General features: G+C 32.0%; 2 protein-coding genes across 2 annotated transcripts; both read left to right on the top strand.

The window, feature by feature from the left end:
* The first annotated feature begins 1,223 nt into the window (after window positions 1-1,223).
* LOC132740349 (uncharacterized) lies at window positions 1,224-3,416 on the top strand. The gene is made up of 2 exons (XM_060728234.1): window positions 1,224-1,484; window positions 2,812-3,416. The coding sequence occupies exons 1-2, from the start codon at window positions 1,283-1,285 to the stop codon at window positions 3,414-3,416; spliced, it is 807 nt and encodes a 268-aa protein (XP_060584217.1). The 5' UTR covers window positions 1,224-1,282.
* A 9,959-nt stretch (window positions 3,417-13,375) lies between these two features.
* LOC132740344 (uncharacterized) lies at window positions 13,376-18,955 on the top strand. Its single transcript, XM_060728224.1, has 3 exons — window positions 13,376-13,835; window positions 15,921-16,753; window positions 17,012-18,955. Exons 1-3 carry the CDS (start codon window positions 13,631-13,633, stop codon window positions 17,867-17,869), a joined length of 1,896 nt encoding a protein of 631 aa, XP_060584207.1. The 5' UTR covers window positions 13,376-13,630; the 3' UTR covers window positions 17,870-18,955.
* The last annotated feature ends 7,448 nt before the right edge of the window (window positions 18,956-26,403 follow it).

The raw sequence follows: 26,403 nt of genomic DNA, 5'->3' as shown, positions 1-26,403 counted from the left end.
TCAGACAAAGTTTTGAACTTTATTTTTGATTTTCGCATCTATGGGTTAAACGAACGAAATCACTGTTTCATCAACAGAGCTGTTAAAATATAAGCACTCACACTGGCTATAAGAAATAAGTTCCTACGTGAATATATGTATGGTACGCACTGACTGCAGGACCGGTTTACAAAATCTCCAAGCTTATAATAAAACTCATAAATTGTTTTCAATGAGAAATAAGTAAATAAACACAAATTGAAAGAATAAAGCAGTTAGTTTTAAGCTTTAAGCAAAATGCGTAGATAGTTGCATGCAAAGAAATAAGACCTGTATATGTTAACCTTTCCTCAAAAGTTGGTTGGAATATGTTCAACCAATACAATTGTTAAACAGCATGTTGCTGTATATGATAGTATAACAAATTGAGAAAACTTGCTTAAAAATTTCTTCACAATTAAATTATGTTGACAACATTCAATTCATCAAATATTGAACTGCTCCATTAAGAAAATCAAATTCAACCAGCATGTAATATTTGAATTGAATAAACATATAAGTATGATTTAATCATTCTTGAAAAAAGGCAGTCATTAATTCAAACAAAATAATAAGTTTGCAAATATTTTAGTCAAGCAACATTCACTTTTATTTACTGTGACTTTTTTATGCATGCGCTTTTTAATTTGAAGATTGAAGTTAACCAATAACGAACAGTTGAAATACTGTAAAATCTTTAATTTAAATATAAAAATACGGAACGAAATTCTTGATACATTATTAAACAATTACGGAATTCAATGGCTTAAACATAAACGGACATATTCTTAAAAGAACATTCAGAATGATTTTAAGGAAGTAAGGGTGAATACCATTTTTTATTCATTTCTTCAAAGTCAGATAAGTAAGAGTAAAATATAACTTTAACTGGAAAATAATTAAGCTAGTGAGCTTATAGAAACTAACAGTCTTACAATATTTAAGGTAATGAATGAGGAAAGATAAAAGGGCAATTCCTTTATATGTGAAATCATTTTAACCGTCATCAGAGAACACCATATGATTCCCCCTTCTTTCAATGTTTACATTAATCAGGGAGATAGAAGGACATTGCAAACCATGGAAACACACTTAATTTGTCACGCCCTGCGCACACTTAATTTGTCACGCCCTGTGCATGCGCAGTACACACCTTAAAAATATAAACAACACAATGAACAAGCGAAATGTATTTATTATATTGCGGAAACAGTAGCTACTAGTTAATGGAGACTGTTAATTCTACGAACAACAAGTTATTGAAATGTTGTATATGACTTGCGTTGTGATAATTTTAGCATCGGCTTGCGATTCATCAACTCAGAATGTTCCGTCTGAGATGGAAACGTTCACCAATGTCATGCTGAGTGAAGCAAAGAGACTTTGTCCGTTGGCAAACATATGTGGAAATAACAACCTAAATGACGAGAACAAAATCGAGACGGGGAAAATTTCTTGTTGTGATGGTATGTTTGATTAACATATTTTTACTTTGTGTCATGATAGTCATTCATTTAGTTCCTTACCAACGTTAATTTTACCACGTTGTTTGCACTCTGCTACATACTTTGATTCTGATTTAGACTCTACTTAAAATGCACTTAAATCAAAAAGGACAACGTGTGCACGGAAGAAATTGAATACTCTGTAAACGTGAGGTTAATTTCACGCCGTTTACGTTGTCGAAGTGCTCCATGACGATGTATATATGTTGTATGTATCTATTGTTAAAATACAAACGTAACTCACAGTTTAGTAATCTTTTATAAAATTGTTCGCTTGATACATATAATTGTGCTGACAAAATTTGTGCAACGTATGTATTGTTATAGAATAAAAAAGAAGAAGTATATGAACTTTCCGGACATCCTCCGTAGTTTGCAATACTGATAGAATAGTTGGTATCTCACTGTCGAGTGTTTATTAAATTCTAAAGAATAAATTGAATAAAAATGTTTCTCATTTGTTGAATGGCGATCAAGGGCGGCAAAGAGTTTAAATAGCCTAAAGGTTGCTCAAAATATTTCCAAAACATGATAAAAAGAAATTAGCAAATGTAGCAAATGGTGATGAAACATGGGTGCATAATTTGAAACCAGTAAGGAATATTGATGATAAAATATGAGCTACCATAGCTATCCAAAGTCCTGTAATTGCTAAAAGCTCGCTGAGTGCAAAGACGATTTTTGCATGCAATTTTCTTCTGTAATGCAGGTGTTGCAATTCAGGTGCCAATAAAAAAGTCACAAGTGTTTCTGGACAGCATAAGATAACGTATTGAAGAAAATTTTAAAATATTACTATCAAAATAGGCGCAAATTAAACAGTTTCAAACATACACGATTTTCCACAAGGACGCTTTCTTTTACTTTTAAACCATACGCCGCTTTTCATGGAATGACACGAAGTGTCACATTGTTTCACAAGTTTCCATGCAAAACCTCCGTATGAACACATATGCTTCTTTATGTTTCTTTATTCAAATTTCAGCCTTTTCGTGTTTAATGTTGAATTTTGCTTTAGCCGGTGCTAGGGGTGTGTAAAAAATTGTGTCTTATTAAATGGTCAAAAGATGAGTTAGTTAAGCACTTCGAAGTGAAAAAGAAATGTTCGGAATTTACTTATGAATTCACGTTCAGGTCAATCAAATATCTCTAATGTTTAATGTACAACGTTTTTTTTTAGATCAGCCATTTTAAAGTTAAAATGGCATTTAATATTACGAGTAACATTACGTATTAATCATGTCTCAGGAAGTGTGGTATATTTTAATTCTTTTATACAATTTTACAGATTGTTCTTGCGATGCAAACTGCTCGAAGCGCGGAGACTGCTGTTTTCTTACCGAAGCTGAAAAGGTCGCAGTAATTGATCAAAGAAAACACCAGGAATGTATCGCTCCAGCAACTTTGGATCTCCTACCTACCAAATACTACAAGTATAGATTTTACTACATGACAACTTCATGTCCCGATGAGCAAGATTCTGGTCAAAATAACTCATTCGACTGCGGAAATGTTCATGTTGCACCATGGGGAAGCCTTTTTCCGATTTATTCTAAATCCACAGGAAAGATTTACAAAAATAGTGCTTGTGCAGATTGTCATGGAGTACGTGATGGTGTTGAATGGTTCGCTTACATGAATTGTAAAGCAGTGGATAAAAGTCACACTCGATATTTATCTGTCGCTGAAAATATCAATCCTTTCACTTACAACTCGTTCTCAGACTACTGTCAAATCTATTTCACCCCCACACAAACGATAGATAAAGAAATATGTTTTCCAGATATCATTGATACATGCAATGACACAGAAGCATGTTTGCTTAATACAAAAAAAAATTTACTGAAATGGTCTTACAAATATCCAACTAACAGGGAAGAACACACTCCATAGAACGACACTGTAAAAGGGGTTTTTCCCCGAAAAAAATTAAATTTATTAACCCCTTTTTCTAGTTAATAAAAAGGCAAATTGTTTCTTTTTTTTAATAATTATATAAAAAGTTTTTAAAATATAAATTTTTAAACATACGTTATTAACCCGTTGGGTAGAAATAACGAAAAAATTTAATTTTTTAAATTTTTTAAAGGGAAATCATAAAATATTTTAGGGTTAAAAATTTACTGGTAAAAATTGTTTTTAAAAATAATTAGTTTTTTGCCATATGTTTTTATGTTTTATTAAACAAATCTGGGATTAATTTGACTTTTTATATTTGTTTAGGCAGTGGGAAAACTTTGCTAGACGTCTTTTTGCCCAAATCTGGTAAAATATATGACATAAACCTTTAATTTTTTTACCCCAGCTTTGACATGGGTTTTCCATACACTTTTGCTTTCTTTTAAATTTGTGTCAGAAATAATCAATCCCCCAATTAAATGACGTTACTGAAAAAGGGAAGTAAACCATTTTCTTGGATGGAGTTGCCCCTGGTAAGTTTTTTGGGCAATTTAAATTTGATTTTTTATTAAAATTTTTTGGAAAATAGGGGGCAAAAGATTTAAAAAACGGGGGGAAATTTTTCATCATATTTCCCCTGAAAAAACCCTAAAAAAGAAGAGGGGAAAAACATTTCAGTTTTTCAAAAAATTTCCCAATACTATATGAAAAAAACCATGGAGAATAGTTACCCGGGGAAAAACAGAAAGCTTTCTTTTTAAATTTTTCTAGAATAAAAAATTTTCTTTACCCGTCCTGGACTTAAAATAAATTTGCCCCTTTAAAATTTGGTATCATTTGGGAATTTAAAAAACCCCAAAATTTCCGGGAAAACGTTTCCCCTTTTTCAGCAAAATTAAATTTTTCCCAAAATCAAAAATTCGAAAAAAACCACCTGAATTCGGAAGAGTTAAAAAATAAATTTTTCCCTTGAAAAAATGATTTTCATTTAATTTTCAGGGGGTTAAAAATTATAGTATGATAGTAGAAAAATGTTTCCCTTTTTTTACAAGGGTCCCTTTTTCTTTGATAGTGAATTTGAAGTAATGGGCGAAAATTGAGGGAAAAACCTAAAATTCGTATATTTTTAAACGACAGCCCTTTTATGGGAACGACAAAAGGGTTTTAAATCTTTCGTCGGGCCCCGGGATTTGCAAAAGAAATTTTTGTAGATCATGTAGCGGCAAAAATTTATTTTAATTTAAAACAGAAAGTTATAATTTCAGTTTAAAAACCTCTTGTGGTAAGGAATGCCCCAAAATAACCCCAGTATTTTCACTAAATCTTGTCAAGTATATATGTTTTGCAAACTGATAAGCACATCATTGTGCGATATATACGGAGCAGATATTACTATTATGAATCTTTGTATTGTTTAGAAGCACACACGCACCCAACAGAAACGGCTGCTCTTGCAAATCGCCGCCTTCTCGTTATCAGTTATATATACATGTATTTATTCCAGATTGTACTATCTATTTATAGGTTTCACTCTTTCTCATAATTGCTTAGATCATGTTGTCGTTTATTCAAATTAGATCGTTGTCTTTGATTCATATACATACACATCTTAACTTTTGATCCCTTCTTGCATTTTTGATTTAGTTTACGGTTGCCGACCATTCTTACACAGCTTTATGATGTGACATAGATAAAAACTCCCAGAAATCGCTTAATACGATACATTTTTTTAAAATGTAAAATTTAAACTTTTTGTGATTTTAGATGTTTCATGTGCTATCAAATACTTTTAAATAAATAAAGATATCTGCAAAAGATTACATCACTCAGAATTCAAGTTTTTTCCCAAACCAAGAATATAAACCAAGTAAATATACATATTTTTAGAATTGGAAATAAAAATATATAGACACCTCTGGGAAATAAAGTGTGGGGAAAAAGTTTTGGAGGGGAATATTGCCCAAAATTTTAAGTTTGGTCACATATTCAACGGGGCAGAAGAAATTAAAAACAAGGATATTTGTGCCCTGTTTTTGCGTTTATTTTTAAAACCCCCCCGGTTTCCCCATAGGGGGCGAGTCCCCCCAGAAGAGTTTTGTCTTTTTAATTTTTTTGGAGGATATTTGCAATTTACAGATACAAAAAAGATCCCCCAAATTTCCCAAAGCTTCTCCGGGTTTTTTTATGGTCCCAAAGTGTTTAAGCCCCCCATACCCCGGGGCCTCGTTTTTAAAGCCCTCACCCGAAAGACTGATTATTTAATTTTAGTTGGCCACCCCGGAAATCGAACCAACAATTTTCGAGTTTACAGTCCCCGCGTTTTAAAACCTTTTGAGCTATGCGGGCTGGTTTAGGTTTATTTGTTTTGTGCGAAACGTTTATACCTCCCCTGAAAAGGGTGTGAAATTGAAATATTTCAAAATTTATCTATAATTGTTTTTAGATTTTTTTGTCGTTTATTCAAATTAGACGTTTGTCTTTGATTCATAAAAATAAAACATTTTTAACTTTTACCCCTTTTTTCATTTTTAAATTTAGTTTACGGTTCCCGCCCCTTTCTTACACAGTTTTAAATTGATTTTGGACTAAAAAAAACTCCCAGAAATCCCCTTAATACGAAAATTTTTTTTTTAAAATGAAAAATTTAAATTTTTTTTTTGATTTTAGAGGGTTTCATGTGCTTTTCAAATTTATTTTTTAAAATAAATAAAATATCTCCAAAAGTTTACATCACTCAGAATTCAAGTTTTTTCCCAAACCAAGAATATAAACCAAGTAAATATACATATTTTTAGAATTGGAAATAAAAATATATAGACACCTCTGGGAAATAAAGTGTGTGAAACAAGTCATTGACAGAATATTGTCAAAATCAACTGGTCACATAAACAACGAGGCAGAAGTATGATAAACAGAGGATATTTGTTTTGTATTTATTTATTATTCATTAAAGTCTCATCAATATACATTCATACAAGTTACAATCAATATATATATATATATATAGTCATAATAAAAAGTATATTGCCACTCCATAGTGGAGTTATAAGAGACTGTACAAACATCATATACACATTATATGAAATCATTTGAAAGGAACACAACAATAAATGATAAAAACTAAATGAACTAAAGGACTAGGCTAAATGAATTTATAAAAATTAATAATAATAATTAAAATAAATAAATAAATAAAAAATAAACGCATAAGCGAAGACACATTAGAATCAGTTTAAGTAGGAAAAGTATATGCAATTATACATACAATCTAATTAAGAAAGATTATTTACAAATTAAAACTACCCGTCTTTGTAATATAAGATAGCAGGTTTTGGCACAGATTCTTATCATATCTGGGTTGGAAAACAAAAAATCAAATTTATTGGCATCAGATAGTGTTAAAAATAAGTCATTATGATCTATTGCACGATTAAACATTTTTTCTCTTATATCACAGTACACTGGACAGTGAAACAATACATGATATTCATTTTCTATAGTTTCACAAAATGGACAAATTCTTTCATTAATTGGCAAACCTTCGTATCTGCCAGTTTCAATTCTAATGGGAGCAACCCCACACCGGAACTTACAAAATGCGGACCTGTGTCTAGGCGGAAGAATCAATTTGCAATATTGCTCAGTGACATATTCATATTTAACGCATTTATACAACCGGAGTTTATTACCGCCTCGTCTAGAAAGACCCGTATTTCTATTAATTCTGTCTTTCCAGGTGGTAATGTACTTATTATAGACAATACTACTGACTTTCTGTACAAAAGATGTTGGCAAGGGCTGTAAGATATTATCATACGTGTTCAAATGATTGTCATCGAAAAATTGCTTAATCAAAAATGCCCAATTTCTACACAAACGATTGGACTTTGACGCTACCCAGAGTGCTATTCGTTTATTGACTCTCTCTGTGTTCATATGAGATAAGCGTGACCAATACAGAGAAACTGATTTCCACTGCCTAACTGACGGAGGAATCCAACCCATGTCACCTGAAACACCATCATTAGGAGTGTACTTTCCGACACCTAGAAAAAAGCGTTGAGCTCTGTTGTGAACCGCATTAATACACGAATAAGACCAAGAACCCCATAGAGGTGCACTATAACTTATTACAGGCCAAACAACAGAGTCATACAATTTAGAATAAACTTCAAATGGAACACCACCAAGCCTTTGCATTTTGCAATTAAAAGACCCAATGCGCGACTAGCACTCTGAGCAACAGCTTTAACAGTTACTGAATAATCGAGATGCTCGTGTAATATGACACCTAAATAAGTATATCTATCAACTATGTTCAATACATTATTACCACATTTAAAGGCAACACTCGTACGTTGAACAGCTTTCGGGCGGAAGTGAAATACATTACTTTTTATAGGGTTAACGGTCATATCATTCAACGAACACCAGTCATTTAAGGCATTTAACAATATCTGTAGATCTTGAGCATTATCAGCTAATTTAACGATATCATCAGCGAATAACATGATACAAAGTTTTTCATTACCAATTTTTAAACCCAGATCAAAAGATTTAATCAATAATGTTAAATCATTGATGAATAAATTAAAAAGCAAGGGAGATAAAATGCATCCTTGACGTAAACCACATTTCACGTCAAACCACTCTGTTTTAAATGAATTAATTCGAACACATGACATCACAGATACATACAAAGATTGAACAGCAGATAACATCTTACCACATACACCAATATCATACAATCTTTTCCAAAGTATATTTCTATTTATAGTATCATAAGCTTTCTTAAAATCGATGAAGGCACAAAATGTTGACAATTTATTTTTCTTTCTTGTATCAAAAATGTTATTAAGAGACAAAATATGATCTATGGTACTACGACCTTTTCTGAATCCGTTCTGTTCATCTGACAATTTTACATTTGATTCCGTCCAAAGATTCAATCGAATATTTAAAATATAACAATACAGTTTATACATTGAAGGTGCAAGTGATATGCCTCTATATGATAAAGGGTCTCGTTTATCTAAGGTAGATGATTTTGGTATCGGGCAAATTACAGATTTACTCCATAAAGTAGGAACTATACCTTTATCAAAGCAAATGTTAAATAAAACATGCAAAAAAGAAAGAGCAGAATCATTGGTAAGCACCTCAACTGGAATGTTATCAATTCCACAAGATTTACCTTTCTTGGCATTAGCCAATGCTTTATGAACCTCTATGACGGAAATATGATCATTAAAGGAAATATTTTCTGAGTGTGAAGTGTCAACAAAAGTATATAATTCACTATCCGTATGAGTGACATCACTCAGAATTCAAGTTTTTTCCCAAACCAAGAATATAAACCAAGTAAATATACATATTTTTAGAATTGGAAATAAAAATATATAGACACCTCTGGGAAATAAAGTGTGTGAAACAAGTCATTGACAGAATATTGTCAAAATCAACTGGTCACATAAACAACGAGGCAGAAGTATGATAAACAGAGGATATTTGTTTTGTATGAATACGTTATATATCTCACTGAGAAGTGTGAAAATTGCAATATTTCACTTAGCGTTAATGTTTAGTTCAATAACGTTTTTATTGTGTAAATATAAACACAATATACAATTTCCAAATTTTACAAACATAATCATCAAGTAAGTGTACATACAAAAGGCTGGGCCAAGCAAAAGTTCTAACAATATTATCGTTGGTCATTCCCTAGCGTTAGTGTAAATGTGGATACTTTCTCAATTTTATGTGAAATATATATCATATTTATATTATATACTTACAAATGAAATATTGAGAAATATTGATGAAATAAAATGCATATTTTTATTTTCTGTATTTTCACTGTATAAATTTAGTTTTCACTGCAGTGAAACATATTTCCCGTATTTTCACTAGTGTCTTGTCGGAATACTTTCTTCTAAATTCTGCCAATACACATATTTTAGTATGCAATTTGTTACGAGTATATAAACATCTGAAAAAAAGGAATCGATGAAACAAAACAATGTTAAAGCGTTAATGTCAATCATAAACATTTAGCACATGGACTCTATATGTTTCATTTTATTGCAACCAACAGCAAAACGTAGCACACGATGTGGCCCTACTTTAAAGTGACATCATGTTAAAATTGTCAAATTGAGCTGAATTGACTGATATATTTCAAATGATTGACTGTTATAATGGTGATTACCTAATGTATATATTTGAAAATATTTAGGATGAAATATATGTACGACATTTATGCCTTAAATATATAATGACTGCCCCACTCTTTTTGTCAATTGATTGTTACATGTAAAATCCGATGGATAGTTTGAGAAATTTCCTTATGCCACGTGAATTGTTTATCTTTTATATTAAGTAAATTATAAAAATATAAACTACAGCAAAATGTTAACTTTTCTGGACTTTCACCTGTTTACTTACTATATGCCTTTGGACGGGCACATTGTCACATTAAAGAATCATACTCTGTTGCAGAGGATAAAATAATAAAAAAATGCTTGCACTGTTTATCTTATTACCTGTACATTAAAATGTCCATGTAATCAAATCACGATTACTTGTATTTGTCAAACGGTATTGCTTTGTTTTACTTTTTTTTTCTTTTTTTTTTTGGTGGTGGTGGGGGATAACGGTGCTTTGTTAACCGTTCGAGAAATGCATGGTTTAATTTCTGTAATTGTGTTAAATTATGGTGTACTATTAATTCTATTCCAGATAGAAAATATACATCCTTTTTATATACTTCATTTTGATAACGTGTTACATTGGATAAGTAAGACTTTTCTACTTTTTGACTTTTTCGGCGCCTATTAGTATAACTATTCGACGTCTAATATATAGACACTTCGACCCTTAACCCTTGATATCTATAAACATTTCGTCCAGAAACTTTGACACACATTTTAAAATTGAATTAAATTCTTAACCGAAATCAAGAACATTTACAGAAACGAATTTGAATTTATGTATTGAAAACTTTAAAGTAACAAATACGTAGTAAGTAATGTAGTATGTTTTTGATCCACGGACTTTAATTGACCATTAATCGTATTATAATTAAAGGATTAGGTACAATTTGGTAAAGAAAAGAATCACACCGCCCATTACAAATCATCTTTGTTGTTGTTGTTGTTGCTTTAAATATTTTTATTTTCTATATCGTTTGCACAAAACGTACTTCATTCTACTAAATATCGTGGTATTTATTGTTCGTACATGTATTTAGGACATGATTCTTAACAATAAAGAAGGTTGAACAGATATATAGATTTTCTCTCACATAAACCTTTAAATAAACATTTAAAACTTGCTGATAATTTTTTCTTTAATACATTTGTATGTATGTACAAAATTATTTTTTTTGTCGAACGATGTGAATATCAAACAATGGTCCGCCTTAATTAGAATGAGGATGAACACAAACGTGTAAATGAGTAGTTACTAATAAGCTCAGCAAAAAAGTCATGTCGCACTTAACAATAATACAAGTATATTGGAGTGACAACAACAATAATGTTGCTGAACCCGTGAAGCCTCGTTAACTTATATATTTTATTGTAATATTGAAACGTGGGTAGGAAATTACATCAAACAGGTAGCAAATGTGTTAGTTACAATGAAATCATTAACGGGCTAATATTAATGTTGTTAAAGAGTACATATAATGGTTGCTAATAAGTAATATTTTGCAAGCCGAAGAAAGTGGACGTCATCACCATTGATTTGACATTATGCTCAATATTTTTGTTATCAAGTTGAGTTTATTAAATAATTATTGTCATACCACTCGATGAAAATAAATCCTATATTTATACAATACAATAATACAATACAATAATACAATACAGTTTATTTGGTTTAAACATTACAACAACATTTCTATCACAATAATAGACAGGCAACATAGCTAATAGCAGCAATATGCAAAAACAACATGTTATCAAATTTGTGTTAGCGGAGGGATATTTGTTATATGACAAACTATATAAATCTTGATTTGATATTTTTTGTGATGACATACATAAAGGAAGATTACTACACAAATTAAGAGAAAAATGTTAATTACCTCTTCTTTTAAAGGCAAAGTATAATTTTTTTTGATAAACTTTGAGTCATTTTTCTAGACTTAGATGATAAGATACTTTCAAACTTTGTGATTGTTGGCCAATGGCAATAATAACTTGGCAAATATTTTATTCTTATATCTCTATAGTAAGGGCAGACTAACAATTTATATAAAACTTGAATATTTTCTATATGTTCGTGTAGAATCAACACTGAATTTATGGAAGTACATGTAGTTGAATAAAATACTATTATGCTCGCAAAATATAGATTTATACAACTCGTTCAATAAATTCAGTATTGAATATTTGCTCATTTTACATCCTATTTTTCTTTAAACGTGTTAAAATTCGATAAGCAAACCATGCTTGTTGTTCACATCTTGTTTATCATATTTGTAGCTTTGATATGTTTAAATTTGAGGGCCAAAACCATCGTATGTTTATACATTTTAAGCCTTTATCAGAAGGAAAGAGTTATTGCAAAAATGTTAACATTTAATATCAACATTCAAGAAATATATCGCATCAAATAATCAGGAAAAGTTTTGGACTTTATTTTTGGTTTTCGCATTCATGGGGTAAACGAAATCACTGTATCATCAACAGAGCTGTTAAAATATAATCACAATGTCTCCTCATTACGATACTAGGAAACAAGTTCGTTCGTTAATACATGTATGATACGCACATCTGATGCAGGACGGGCTTTACGAATAATTCAAGCTTATAGTATAACTTATCATTTGTTGAGCAGTAAGTAAATAAACACAAATTATTATAATAAAGCTGCGATTTTTTCTTATACGTTTCAGAAAATTATAACAAACGTCAAAATACGGCAACAACTGTATTGAAAAATGTGAAACTCAGCTCCATGCCAAATGCATAGATAATTACATGAATGTAAAATTGGGAAAACTATGATAAAAAGCCCTGAATATGTTTTCTTTTCTTATTACTAAAAAACTGTGTAACTTATTAATATATGTTCTATAAAGTAATGACATTGACTTATGTTTATTTGTAAAACACACTGTGTACCCATGGGCATATTGCCCAGATGTATTTTGAAATAAACTCTTGAAACTATCAGTACAATATAAGACGCATGTTGCTGTATAGGATAGTATAACAAATAGAAAGTGAATCGGCGAAACATTTCTTCACAATAAAATTATGTTGATAACATTCTATTCATGAAATACTGAACTGCACCATTAGAGAAAATTAAATTCAACCAACATGTAATATTTGAATTGATTTAACGTACATGTATATGTATGATTTAATAATTCGGAAAAAAAACTAAAAAAATTAAAAAGACAGTCATTAATTGAAATAAAAATAATTACTTGCAAATATTTTAGTCAAGCTTCATTCTTCTGTTTTTAATTGTGACTGTTTTATGCACGTGCTTTTTAATCTGAAGATTGAAGTTAAACAATTACGAATTTCATGAAAAGAACAGTAAAAGTTCTGTCAAATTTTAAATTCAAATATAAAAATACGAAACGAATTCGTAAAACATTATTACACACGTACAGAATTCAGTAGCTTAAATATACACGGACATAATTCTTAAAGAACATTCAGAATATTTTTAAAGAAGTAAGGGTGAATACTAATATTCCTCAAATTTAGATAAGTAAGAGTAAAATATAATTTTATAGTACTCAGTCTATCAAAACAAACGCAACAACAACAACAACAACAAACAACTATTCAATCTGTTAAAAGTTGTTTTAAGAAAAATGCAAAGTTAATGTAAATTTATGTATCAAGCTAGATTGCTTATAGAAACTAACGATCTTACAATATTTAAGGTAATGAATGTGGAAAGATAAAAGGATGATTCCACGTGTGAAACTCATTTTAACCGTCATCAGAGAACACCATATGATTTTCCCCCTTCATCCAATGTTTACATAAAACAGGAAGATAGAAGGACATTGTAAACCATGGAAACAAACATAATTTATCACGCCCTGCGCATGCGCCGTACACAAGATTATAAGTATAAACAACACAATGAACCAGCCAAACGTATTCACGATATTGCGGACACAGTAGCTACTAGTAATGGGAGACTGTTTACTCTACGAATAACAAGTTATTGAAATGTTGTCGTATATGACTTGCGTTGTGATTATTTTAGCATCGGTTTGCGATTTATCAACTCAGAATGTTCCGTCTGAGATGGAAACGTTCACCAATGTCATGTTGAGTGAAGCAAAGAGACTTTGCCCGTTGGCAAATATATGTGGAAATAACAACCTTAATGACGAGACCAAAATCGAGACGGGGAAAATCTCTTGTTGTGATGGTAGGTTTGATTAACATATTTTTACTTTGTGTCATGATAGTCATTCATTTAGTTCCTTACCAACGTTAATTTTACCACGTTGTTTGCACTCTGCTACATACTTTGATTCTGATTTAGACTCTACTTAAAATGCACTTAAATCAAAAAGGACAACGTGTGCACCTGCTGTCGAAAATATATAAAAAAGTTACAGAAATTGTTGAAAAAGATGTCAGATCTATACTGGTACCATGGCTTGTGAAAACGGAAGAAATTGAATAATCTGTAAACGTGAAGTTAATTTGACGCCGTTTACGTTGTCAAAGTGCTACATGACGATGTATATATGTTGTATGTTACTACTGTTAAAATACAAACGTAACTCACAGTTCAGTAATCTTTTATGAAAGTGTTCGCTAGATATGTGTAATTTGTGCAACGTATGTATTGTTGTAGAATAAAAAATGAAGAAGTACATGTATATGAACTTTCCGGACATCCCCCGTAGTTTACAATACTGCCAGAATAGTTGGTATCTCACTGTCGAGTGTTTATCGGCCTGAGAGGTGTATATCGGCTATTTAACACCGGTTTGGAGTTTTGATGCGTAGGAATTGACCACGAAGGCCGTAGGCCTGGCTCGAATCAAAACGACAAAACCGGTGTTAAATAGCCGATATACACCTCTCAGGCCGAAGATCACTAATGTTATTTTTTTCAAGCGGATTAACTTCCGGTGCCGATTTTCGTATAACGCTGTTCGATCTTCGCACCCTACTGTTGCAAAGATATAGAAAATATTAAACAAAAGAAATAATAAGAAAAAATAGTATTTTATCAAGTTTTCAACACGTCGTATTGTGTTTACATCAGTGCCCTATTCATCGTTCTTGTATGTATGAAATGACGTGAGCTTGTTTATGAATGAGTTGTTTACTTAAGATGACGACATTACGCTTCTTACGGATTGGCGCCGTTTTGTCAAAATATTTATTAACTGATATGAATCAAATATGTGGCGTTAGTGTATGTGAGATATTATTTCGGTATTGTATGAAAAGAAAACATTATAAGAACAGAAAATATAAATAAAAATGCTTTTTACTGTTGCTTTAAAAGGCCTTGTAAACTATATAATCGAAGGTGAAAACATAACAGCCGCATAAACAAGTAGTCCCTAACAAGTGTTTATTGGCAGTTTAACACCGTTTTTTTTCCTTCTTTGTCTATAGTGAAAAATCACGTGGAGTGTTAGAATAAATTCTAAAGTATAAATTGAATAAAAATGTTTCTCATTTGTTGAATGGCGATCAAGGGCGGCAAAGAGTTAAAATAGCATAAACGCTGCTCAAAATCTTTCCAAAACATGATAAAAAGAAATTAGCAAATGTAACAAATGGTGATGAAACATGGGTGCATAATTTGAAACCAGTAAGGAATATTGATGATAAAATATGAGCTACCATAGCTATCCAAAGTCCTTTAATTGCTAAAAGCTCGCTGAGTGCAAATATGGTTTTTGCATGCAACTTTTTTCTGTAGTGCAGGTGTTGCAATTTAGGTGCCGATAAAAATGTCACAAGTGTTTCTGGAAAGCGTTATTGACATGAAGTATTGAAGACATTTTTAAAAAGCACTATCATAATAGGCGCAAATTAAACAGTTTCAAAAATATACGATTTTCCACAAGCACGCTTTCCATACGCCGCTTTTCATGGAATGGCACGAAGTGTGACAGTGAAGTTTCCATGCTAAACCTCCGTATGAACACATATGCGAATGTTTCTTAATTCAAATTTCACCCTTTTCGTGTTTAATGTTGAATTTTGCTTTAGCCGGTGCTAGGGGTGTGTAAAATATTGTGTCTTATTAAATGGTCAAAAGATGAGTTAGTTAAGCACTTCGAAGTGAAAAAAGAAATGTTCGGAATTTACTTATGAATTCACGTTCAGGTCAATCAAATATCTCTAATGTTTAATGTACAGCGCTTTTTTTAGATCAGCCATTTTAAAGTTAAAATGGCATTTTATATTACGAGAAACATTACGTATTAATCATGTCTCAGGAAGTGTGGTATATTTTAATTCTTTTTATACAATTTTACAGATTGTTCTTGCGATGCAAACTGCTCGAAGCGCGGAGACTGCTGTTTTCCTACCGAAGCTGAAAAGGTCGCATTAATTGATCAAAGAAAACACCAGGAATGTATCGCTCCACAAACTTTGGATCTCCTACCTACCGAATACTACAAGTATAGATTTTACTACATGACAACTTCATGTCCCGATGAGCAAGATTCTGGTCAAAATAACACATTCGACTGCGGAAATGTTCATGTTGCACCATGGGGAAGCCTTTTTCCGATTTATTCTAAATCCACAGGAAAGATTTACAAAAATAGTGCTTGTGCAGATTGTCATGGAGTACGTGATGGTGTTGAATGGTTCGCTTACATGAATTGTAAAGCAGTGGATAAAAGTCACACTCGATATTTATCTGTCGCTGAAAATATCAATCCTTTCACTTACAACTCGTTCTCAGACTACTGTCAAATCTATTTCACCCCCACACAAACGATAGATAAAGAAATATGTTTTCCAGATATCATTGATACATGCAATGACACAGAAGCAATGATTCCTGAAATGTCTGAAATGACTTCAAATGATGTTATTGAAGCGTGTGTCAATGGTGCTGTTGCACCGTTTCATTCCCACTATACTTACGCCAACGTGTTCTGTTTCTTATGTAACGGTGGCGTCAGTTTCATAGCTGAAAATTGCTTTACATTCAACACGCAATTATTTGGACCGCCTGAGAATGGCAAAACCTTTACATGTTTGCTTAATACAAATTTTCTGATGAGTCTTACAAATATCAACAACAGGAGACACACTCATAGAACGACAGCATGTACAAGGAACACCGCACAGAATCAAGTATTAACTCCATTTTTCTAGTTAATAATAAGCAAACTGCTACTACTTATTTAATAATTATATACTAAGATAAAAATATAAATAGTTTAAAAATTCGTTATTAAGTTATTTACGTTATTAAGCGTTAGTAGCAATAAAACGAAATAATTAATGTTTTGAAATTTATACTTTTTAAGAAATATACTGTATATAAATATATTACTGTTCAAATTTACGTAAATGTTTTGAAATAACTTAGCTTTTTTCATATTTGTTTAGGCAGTCGATACGTGCATAGACGTCTTGTGTCCATCTGGTCAAATATATGACATCAACTTTAACTGTTTTTATCCAGCATTGACATGGCGTGTTCCATATCACATTGCTCTTCGTCTGAAGTTTGTGTCAGAGATAATGAATCAATCCACATTAATGACGTTACTGCAAAGCGGAAGTGACGTCAGTTCTTGGATGGACTGTCCCTGGCCTAAGTGGTGGGTAATTAATGATCTTTTTTATGAATTGGAAATAGCCGGCAAACAGAGTAAGAACGTGGGGAGTTTCATCATATTTCTGAAAACAACTCAAAGAAGACGGAAACACAGTTCAGTTCTCAAAGAAATTCAATACTATATGACAAAACCATGGAGAATATTAGCCCTGCAAACAGAAATGCTTCTTTCTTCACATTTTCTAGAATATAAAATTCTTTATCCGTCCTGGCAATTAAATAATCAAATTGTCCCTGAATGGTATCAATTGGCAACACAAAATCAATATACCGGGAAGATTCCCTTCTTTCAGCAGAATTCAATATTTCCAATCATAAATTCGAAAATACCCATGCCTGAATTCGGAAGAGTTAACAAAATGAATTTCTGTAAAATGATATCACTTGAATTCAGTGGTTCAAATTATAGTATGATAGTAGAAAATATGCTTCTTTTATACAATGGTACCTTTCTCTTTGATAGTGAATTTGAAGTAATGGGCGATATTGATGGAAAACTAGAAATTCGTATATGTTTAAACGACAGTCCATTTATAGAACGACAGAAGGTTAAATCATCGTCAGCACCGACTGTAGCAAGTTTTGTAGCTTCATTGTACGCGGCAATATTTATATTCATATTATAACAGATAAGTATATACTTGCAGATTGAAATACTCGTTGAGGTAAGAGGAATGGTCAAAAATAACACAGTATTTGCAGTAAATCTTGGCGAGTATATATGTTCTGCAAACTGATAAGCACATCATTGTGCGATATATACGAAGCAGATATTACTATTTTGCATCTTTGTATTGTCAAAGAAGCACACACGCACCCAACAGAAAAGGCTGCTCTTGCAAATCGCCGCCTTCTCGTTATCAGTTATATATACATGTATTTATTCCAGATTGTACTATCTATTTAAAGGTTTCACTCTTTCTCATAATTGCTTAGATCATGTTGTCATTTATTCAAATTAGATCGTTGTCTTTGATTCATATACATAAACATCTTAATTTTTTATCCCTTCTTGCATTTTTGATTTAGTTAACGGTTGCCGACCATTCTTACACAGCTTTATGATGTGACAAAAATAAAAACTCCCAGAAATCGCTTAATACGATACATTTTTTTAAACGTCGCTAAATTATGGAGAAAAGTAGAAAAGTTTATCTTAGCCACAATGACTTAAACTTACAACGGAAGACATGATATTATGTATATGCATGGCAAATAGACGAAATGTCTTAGACATCCAAAAATCTAATTCTAGCCTAAATAAACAAGACAGAAAGGAATGACAAACTGGTTAATTTATTTTGGGAACCATGAAAAGACAACGATTAAAATATAGTCATACGGAGGACCAGCGATCTGTAGAAATAGAAGAAATATGTTACATTTTGTTAGGTTTTTTTTTACATTCAGTTAAAGTGAATCGGTCTGTAATTGAAGGTATGTTATAAAATAAATAATTACGTTGGTTATAAGAATTATGTATAAATGATGCTGCTCAGTGTTCGATACAGGATCCGTTATTACATACATCTATATAGCAGATAATAAAATGTTCTAGCACAAAATATTTTTATTGTCACATAAATGTTCATACTAAATAACTTAGAACTTTATATCAACTAAACATTATTTTTTTTCAAGTAATTTTTTATAAGAATATCCAAATGATACATTTTTATTATTTCTTTTATCAATATTTTGGACACTTATGGAAAATTTGCACGTAATAGTCCAATCAAATTTAATATTTCAAAAATTAATATGTTTGTTAGATATATAATGCTATAATAAAAATATTTTAACATGAATGAATTGTTTTGTATAAAGTATTGTTTATGTTTGCCCAATTGGCTTTTAAGCCTGATGGCCTTTCAATGAAATAAAAATGTTTAAATATTGTGAATATTGTTAGGCATTTTCATTGCACAGAATTATATACTCTTGGGTTTTATTATTCCTATATTTGTTGAATAATACACTATAAGTAATATACTAAAATTGCCAAATGACTATTATGAGCCCATTTCTAGTGAGAAGCCTTGCATTTTTTTGCCATTTTGTCATTTTGCACAATAAGAAATGATGATTCTGGAAAAGCGGTGTGAGGGAGGAGGCCTATTGGTGCTACACCAAATGGTGCACGAATCTCGGGAAAATATTTCCAGTCCCGTCATGTTTTTTTAAAGAAAAGTTTCTTGTTATAAAAAACAGCAACGCGTATAGAGTTAATCAACTACAAGTATATTTAGTACTTACCACAAGGAAAAAAATTCGTCTTTCATGAAATTAAAACTGGTTATTCATGTCAAACATTAACTAGTTACTGACATGTAACATTGATTTAGTTATATAGATTTTGACAGGTTACATTTTCTGAGTAAATGCTATTGTGGGATTATAAAAATAACGCACGTCTCTCAGGGTAATAGTGCATATTGTAATTAGAAACCCGAGAACTGAAATAACACCCAAGATTCACTTGTATCTTGAACAATGAAATTTAGCAAATGCTTTTCTGACATAAAACGGTAAATTAGTAGAGGATTTAACATAGTTTTGAATTGTTTATATGCATTACAACACGTGGAATCGGTAATCTGATGATACCAGTGTGTGTTTTATAAATCTACAAGTTTCTGTTTAAAATAATGCAGAAATACATTAATAATATCACCAACAGTTTGGTTTAACCAAACAAATCCAAAACCGTATCTGAATACCAAATTTCTAATGGAAGATGCCCAACTTATCCTTCCTAAACTATCTTGCTGTTTAAACATTAAATTAATAAAAAATGGGTATCTATTTTCAGACATACATAAGAGTTTGCACCAGTATTTTATACATTTAATACAATGTATGATGATCAATACTGAGTGTGGAGTTTATCACATTCTCCCAAAGCTACACCACCATTTACAGAAGAAATGCCTCCAAGGAAATCTTTACAATATTGAATATGAAGTTGTTCTAAAATATCCGAGTATTCTTTACCTTATATTTCAGCCCCATACGTAAGAATAGGTTTTGCCATAGAATCAAATAATATAAAATATTCGTCATGTAAAAAAAAATAACCAAATGTTCTATTCACAAAAATAGATATCCTTTCTTGCGCAGCAAACTGCTTTCGCCCTAGACCAAGAAAGGTGTGCAAACTGTTACCTTTACACGCGAGTATAACCAATATATACGTTCGTAACGGACCGCTGTTTCGGAACACAATTACTACTGTTTTTAACTCAATTAAAGTGATGCCTGTATCACTACAAAATTCTGAAATAGACTATAATTGCATTTGTAACTCAGTTGCTGTTTCAGCACAATTTGCAACGTCGTCTTCGAAAAGAACACATATAATGTAATTAATTTGAATCGTTGCGGTCGTAGTAAGCGAGATAACTCATTAATACATAAATAAAATATTATTGTACTGGTTACGTCCATTGCCTTGTCTGAAAGAACAAACCGCGTATATTCCCATAACGCCATTTTGATGTTAACTAGTGAACAATTTATGGTGCAAATGTCCATCAAAGGCGTTTGGAAATTCAACAGTCCAACACCAGGTTTACTAATGTATTTTTGTAAAGTTTAGTAAAAATGTTACAGGCCTTGACATTAGCGGTGGTCCGTTGGTCCGAGACCACCTGATTTTGGCAAGGACCAACTAGTTTTACAAGCAACTGGTCCGTCAGACCACTTGAATTTTCAGGATGGTGCAAGGCTCTTCTGGGAGGAAGGCGATTTGGTAAAAAAACATGTTATATACTTTCTGTTTAAAATCATTTGTCCGACGTACATGTATACGTTCATTCATCTCATTAATTAAAGAAGTTCTTAAGCCTAAAAATTTTGCTTACGTATGTTAAAAAGGAAAGAACTTGTTTTATTAATTTAGGTAAAAGATTCATTCAAATGACACTAGTATTGAATTTTATTTAATTGTGATATTGTATTTTATATCGGATAAACTTAATTTTAGATACTTGAATAATGGCAGCAAACAAAAGAAAATTGAAAAAATATATCTACCGGTAGTAATTCTTGACTTCTTATCTTTATTTCAACAATAAAAGATCTGTTTTTCGCACTTAACTTTTAATTAACAATTTAATAATTTTTATGAAAAATGTTAATCTATAAAAGATAATTATTATAAGACGTATCACGTAACAACAATGAGCATTTGAATAAGAGTTAGAGAATATGGCAGACTAATGTGGTATCGCTAATCTCTAACTTGAGTTGAGAAAGAATTCCATTCAACATAAAATTTTACCTAAATAAGTGCAGCTCTGATATCTATTTGTAAATGAGATAAAAAAATCACTTTACAACAGAATACCTACTGACTTGCTCTCCTTAATTTCTGATCAGATGAAAATTATTTATATATCTATCAATATATGTTTTCTTTAGTTGTTAATAATATATCTCTGTGTATTTTTTTTCAAAATCTGAATATTTTTTATTTAATGAATGAAAAAAACAACAACAAAAACATGATGGACCACTTGACTTCCAGAAGGACCACCTATATTTCAAATCCAGTGGTCCGACTTACCACCTGCTAAAAAAGTAAGTGGCGAGGCCTCATGTTATCAACAGTGGAATATTCTGCCATAAATCCTGCTTGATATTTGCCATAAAACCTGCTTGATATTCGTCTATTTCGTTAAATCTTTTGGCCAATGTACATAGCCTATCGTGATTAATATTTGAGAATATTGTATCAACGATATACCTCTATAATATGAAGGGTCTTATTTATTACCGGATTTATGTAAAGGTCTCTCCACATGCCAGTTTCTAATATCTTACTAAATAATGTCTGAAAAATAGGATAAAAAATGATCTGGGATGACGATTTCATAATGACATCGCGAGATATTTCTTCACCTAAATCTCTATGACAATATATTGTCATCACTGAATGTTTCAAGAATGTCATTTTCTGATACGGTTTCGAGATTACCAAAGGTTGCAGGTGCAGGCACACTGTTATTAATTAAAACTTGTGATGTCAACCGGCTGATTTGTAAGGAGCAGTACCTCAACGTTTACTCATGTCACGTTGATTGTCCTCTGTTTGTCGACACGAATAACTTCTTATTGAAGATTCTGCTTTATGTCCTGTAACACGCATAATATAACGTGCTTTGTCCCCAGCTCTGCCCAATATATAGATGTTGAAGTCGCTCTTATACAACGGTTGAAATATTCAGTTTTTATCACATACTTGTACCCGTGCCGATTTTGCGACTCCGTAAAAATGGTATTGCACTGCTGTGCATATATTCAAGAAATAACATCGGCCTGAGAGGTGTATATCGGCTATTTAACACCGGTTTGGAGTTTTGATGCGTAGGAATTTACCACGAAGGCCGTAGGCCTTAGTGGTTAATTTTTTCGCGTCAAAACGACAAAACCGGTGTTAAATAGCCGATATACACCTCTCAGGTCGATGTTATTTCGATTCTATCACGATAAAATAAGGAAGATCACTTATGTTATTTTTCAAGCGGAAATAACTTCCGGTGCCGATTTTCGTATAACGCTGTTCGATTTTCGCACCCTACAGTTGCAAAGATATAGAAATTATTAAACAAAATAAATAATAAGAAAGAAACGTTATTTTATCAAGTTTTCAACAATAAAAACTTGTGTTTTCAGCCCCATTTATCATTCTTGTATGTATGAAATAACGTCAGCTTGTTTATGAATGAGTTGTTTACTTAGGATGACGTCATTACGCTGCTTACGGATTGGCGCAGTTTTGTCAAAATATTTATTAACTGATATGGATCTAATATGTGGCGTTAGTGTATGTGAGATATTATTTCGGTATTGTATGAAAAGAAAACATTATAAGAACAGAAAATATAAATAAAAATGTTTTTTATTGTTGCTTTAAAAGGCTTTGTAAACTATATAATCGAGGGAGAAAACATAAAAGCCGCATATACAAGTAGTCCCTTACCAGTGTTTATTGGCAGGTTAACACCGTTTTTTTCCTTCTTTGTCTATAGTGACAAAATCACGTGGAGTGATAAAATTTGACGTAACGTCATTTGCGTTATACAAGCAAGTGTAAGTGTAAAAGACGCGCAAAATGTTAGTTACTTTAAACAGTTTTTTATTTTTGGTATGTGATAAATCGACTTTCACTCGTTTAGGTACATATGTAATTTTACTCAACACATTCAATAAATTCAGTATTGTTTCAGTCTTTAAAACGAATCTATATAACTGCACAAGGATTTCTTTGGTTAAAATATGATTTAATTAATTAACAAATTTGTATAAGACATGTTTATATAGAAACTTTAAATAAATAAATCTTAGACAAGTTATATGTGTGCCGTGGCATAATAGTGTTACAAGTTTTTTTTTATTTAATCATACTTTAGCATGTTCAAAAGTAAAACCAATATCTTTGAGTAAAAAAAAATATTTTGCATGTAATATAATATGTGAAATGAATATATCTTTACGAGACTAAACAAAGACTACAATGAACGCGTCACCGCTCAGCGCAGATCCACATACGCATTGTTTTACTTTTACCATGTTCACAATTGTACAATATTCTGAAATTATAAGGGCTAAAAGAGCCACACATTTGAGAAAAAGAGTTTATTGCCGATATAGTTTATTGACGATTCGGAATCCAAAATGGGGACAGTCTCTTCACAAACTGGACAATCAAAATTTAATGTTCAAGATGACTCCATTTTAAAACATAACACGAAAATCGAAAAACAATCACGAATATTAGTTAGCATAAATAGTGACAATACGGTGAGGATATCTGAGGGAATATCGATAGCTACTCAAACACCACGGGATAGGAACGGTTTATTGGATACTGTGGTAGAACCAAACAAAGAAATTACTCCAAATTATAAGGAATCGAGGATAAAAGCGTACAGGGAAGATAAATTCGTGCAAACTGAACTTGAAGAACAAGAAATGGAAAATGTGCATGAAAGTAAAGTTGATACAAATAGTAGTCAAGTTGTTATTCCACAGCTACATTTATACGATGGAAATTATGAAAGTGACAATAACCATGTAAATAATGAAGTACAACAAGAAGACAAAAATGATTTAATGAGAAGGAAAGAAGCATCAGACAGTGAAGTTGGTATGACTGACTATTGGACTGACACCGGAGTTCAAACAGATGACGAGTTAACAAATTATGGTGTAAGGATAGCATGGGATACTAAATCCGTTGACGCACCTGAACGTATACATCAACACTTGAGTAAGGAGGCAATAAAAAGGGACAACGAAAAAGAAACAAGATCTAAATCGGACTCACCTGAATTTATCAATCATGATAAAAGATTGAACCAAGATTATAATGAGGCAAATAGCCCCGAGGAGAACCAGACATTCCAAAATACTGATTGTGATATCCTTGCATCAGTCAATTGTTTGTCGGAAGATTCTAAAAGGGACGAGAATAGTAAGCATCAGGAATTAAATAGTACAAATATGGATATGCAAAGTTTAAGAAATGAAAACAGGAATGAAGATGAAGAATCAAATAGGGTTCCAGAACATAACTTGCCAAGACTGATAAGGCCATTTGATCAATTGTCATTAGAGAGATATGGAAAATATAAGGTTCGACTTTCCAGTGACAAAGAAAAATGTATAGTGTCGTCTGCAGCATTTCTCGAAACGGGAGATGCAATATTAATTGACAGAAGTAACCAAAAAGTGAAATTTGTCGATAAAACATTTCAATTCATTTCCTCTTACGAGCTCCCTGCTAAGCCATGGGCAATTTGTTCCAAAGGTAAAGACATTTATGTGACGATGGGAAACACTCAAATTCAACAACTTATTGTTGAGGATATGATCATAGAACCGGTTAAATCATATGACATTAAGGGCAGATGCTTGGGTATTTGTTTATTAAACAGTTTTCTGGCGGTTGGCCTGCAGGTTGGAGAAATATGTTTGTTAGATTCGGATGGTAAAAGGCAAGGGACTATCCAATTACCTACAATAAGTGACAAACCATGCAATCCTTGGCATTTAACTGCAACAACAGAAGGGAATGTTCTTGTAACTGATTCTGACGCCTGTGCACTGTTTTGTGTAAACACAAAGTCGGAACTTATTTTCACGTTCAAACAATTAGGCTCGCCTCGTGGAACAGCTGTGGATTCTGAAGGAAATATACTGATTGCTGGGAGGGATAAAGAAACGGGGGCCGTTGTAACTATTGTTCACAAGGATGAAGAGTTGCGCCATATGTTACACATAAATCAGCAATTAGAAATAAAAAGTAGAGTTCTAATGACGTGGGAACAATTGGAATTCGTCCCTTATTGTGTATGTTTCAGAAAGGACAGGGTAGTTGTGTTAGGGGGTATACAAGAGTCCTTAAAAATAATGACTCTCTGATACGTATAGAAGAGAAATGTATAGTTGTACCACCAACATAGTACTGAACATTATTATGTATGTATGCTAAACCAAAAGTATCATTTCGTTTGTTGTTTCAAAAGATTTAATAAATTAACTCTTGTTGTTTATCACGGAATGTTTTATAAGTTCCACCTTGTGTTTTAAGAAATGTTTTTTTTTCTCAAAACAATTGTGTACAATGCTGATAGACGCATTGCTACTACAAAAGCTCAGCCCTTAGCTAACAAGAGCGGTCAGTTACATGTTACAAGTATTAGGATATTTATCATTTTTTTAAGTTCACAAGGGTCAAAATTCAGTTAAAATTCGCGTAATTTATGGGCTTGCGATATTGACCTATATGAAGACATTTATAAAGTTTCAAATGAAAACCTTCAATAGTATTAAGCAAATTTAATCACAAACAAAAATAACATAGAATTGCAGACTCGGTTTGATTTGGTCTGGTACATGAGGGATAATGAAATAAGTGCAACATCCCTCACGCCCCCTAGCACCGGCTTGAGCGGTACTCCAATTTTCTCAACACTTTATAGTGTTGGGTATCAATGATCCGAAGGCCCAGAAATATAACAACACTGAAGTGAAGTACGGGGCAACTTTTTACGGCCTGCCACACAGCACTTGACACCTGCTGTTGTGAAGTACAAAAAATCTGGAAAACAAAGTGATCCCTCGGAGCATTAATCACAACAAAATAACATAAGAA

Source organism: Ruditapes philippinarum, unplaced genomic scaffold (assembly GCF_026571515.1).
Source record: "Ruditapes philippinarum isolate M1 unplaced genomic scaffold, ASM2657151v2 ctg1539_1_1_1_1, whole genome shotgun sequence".
Classification (NCBI taxonomy): Eukaryota; Metazoa; Mollusca; class Bivalvia; order Venerida; family Veneridae; genus Ruditapes; species Ruditapes philippinarum.
Note: the sequence above shows the minus strand (reverse complement) of the source record. Positions and strands in the feature narration are given on the sequence as shown.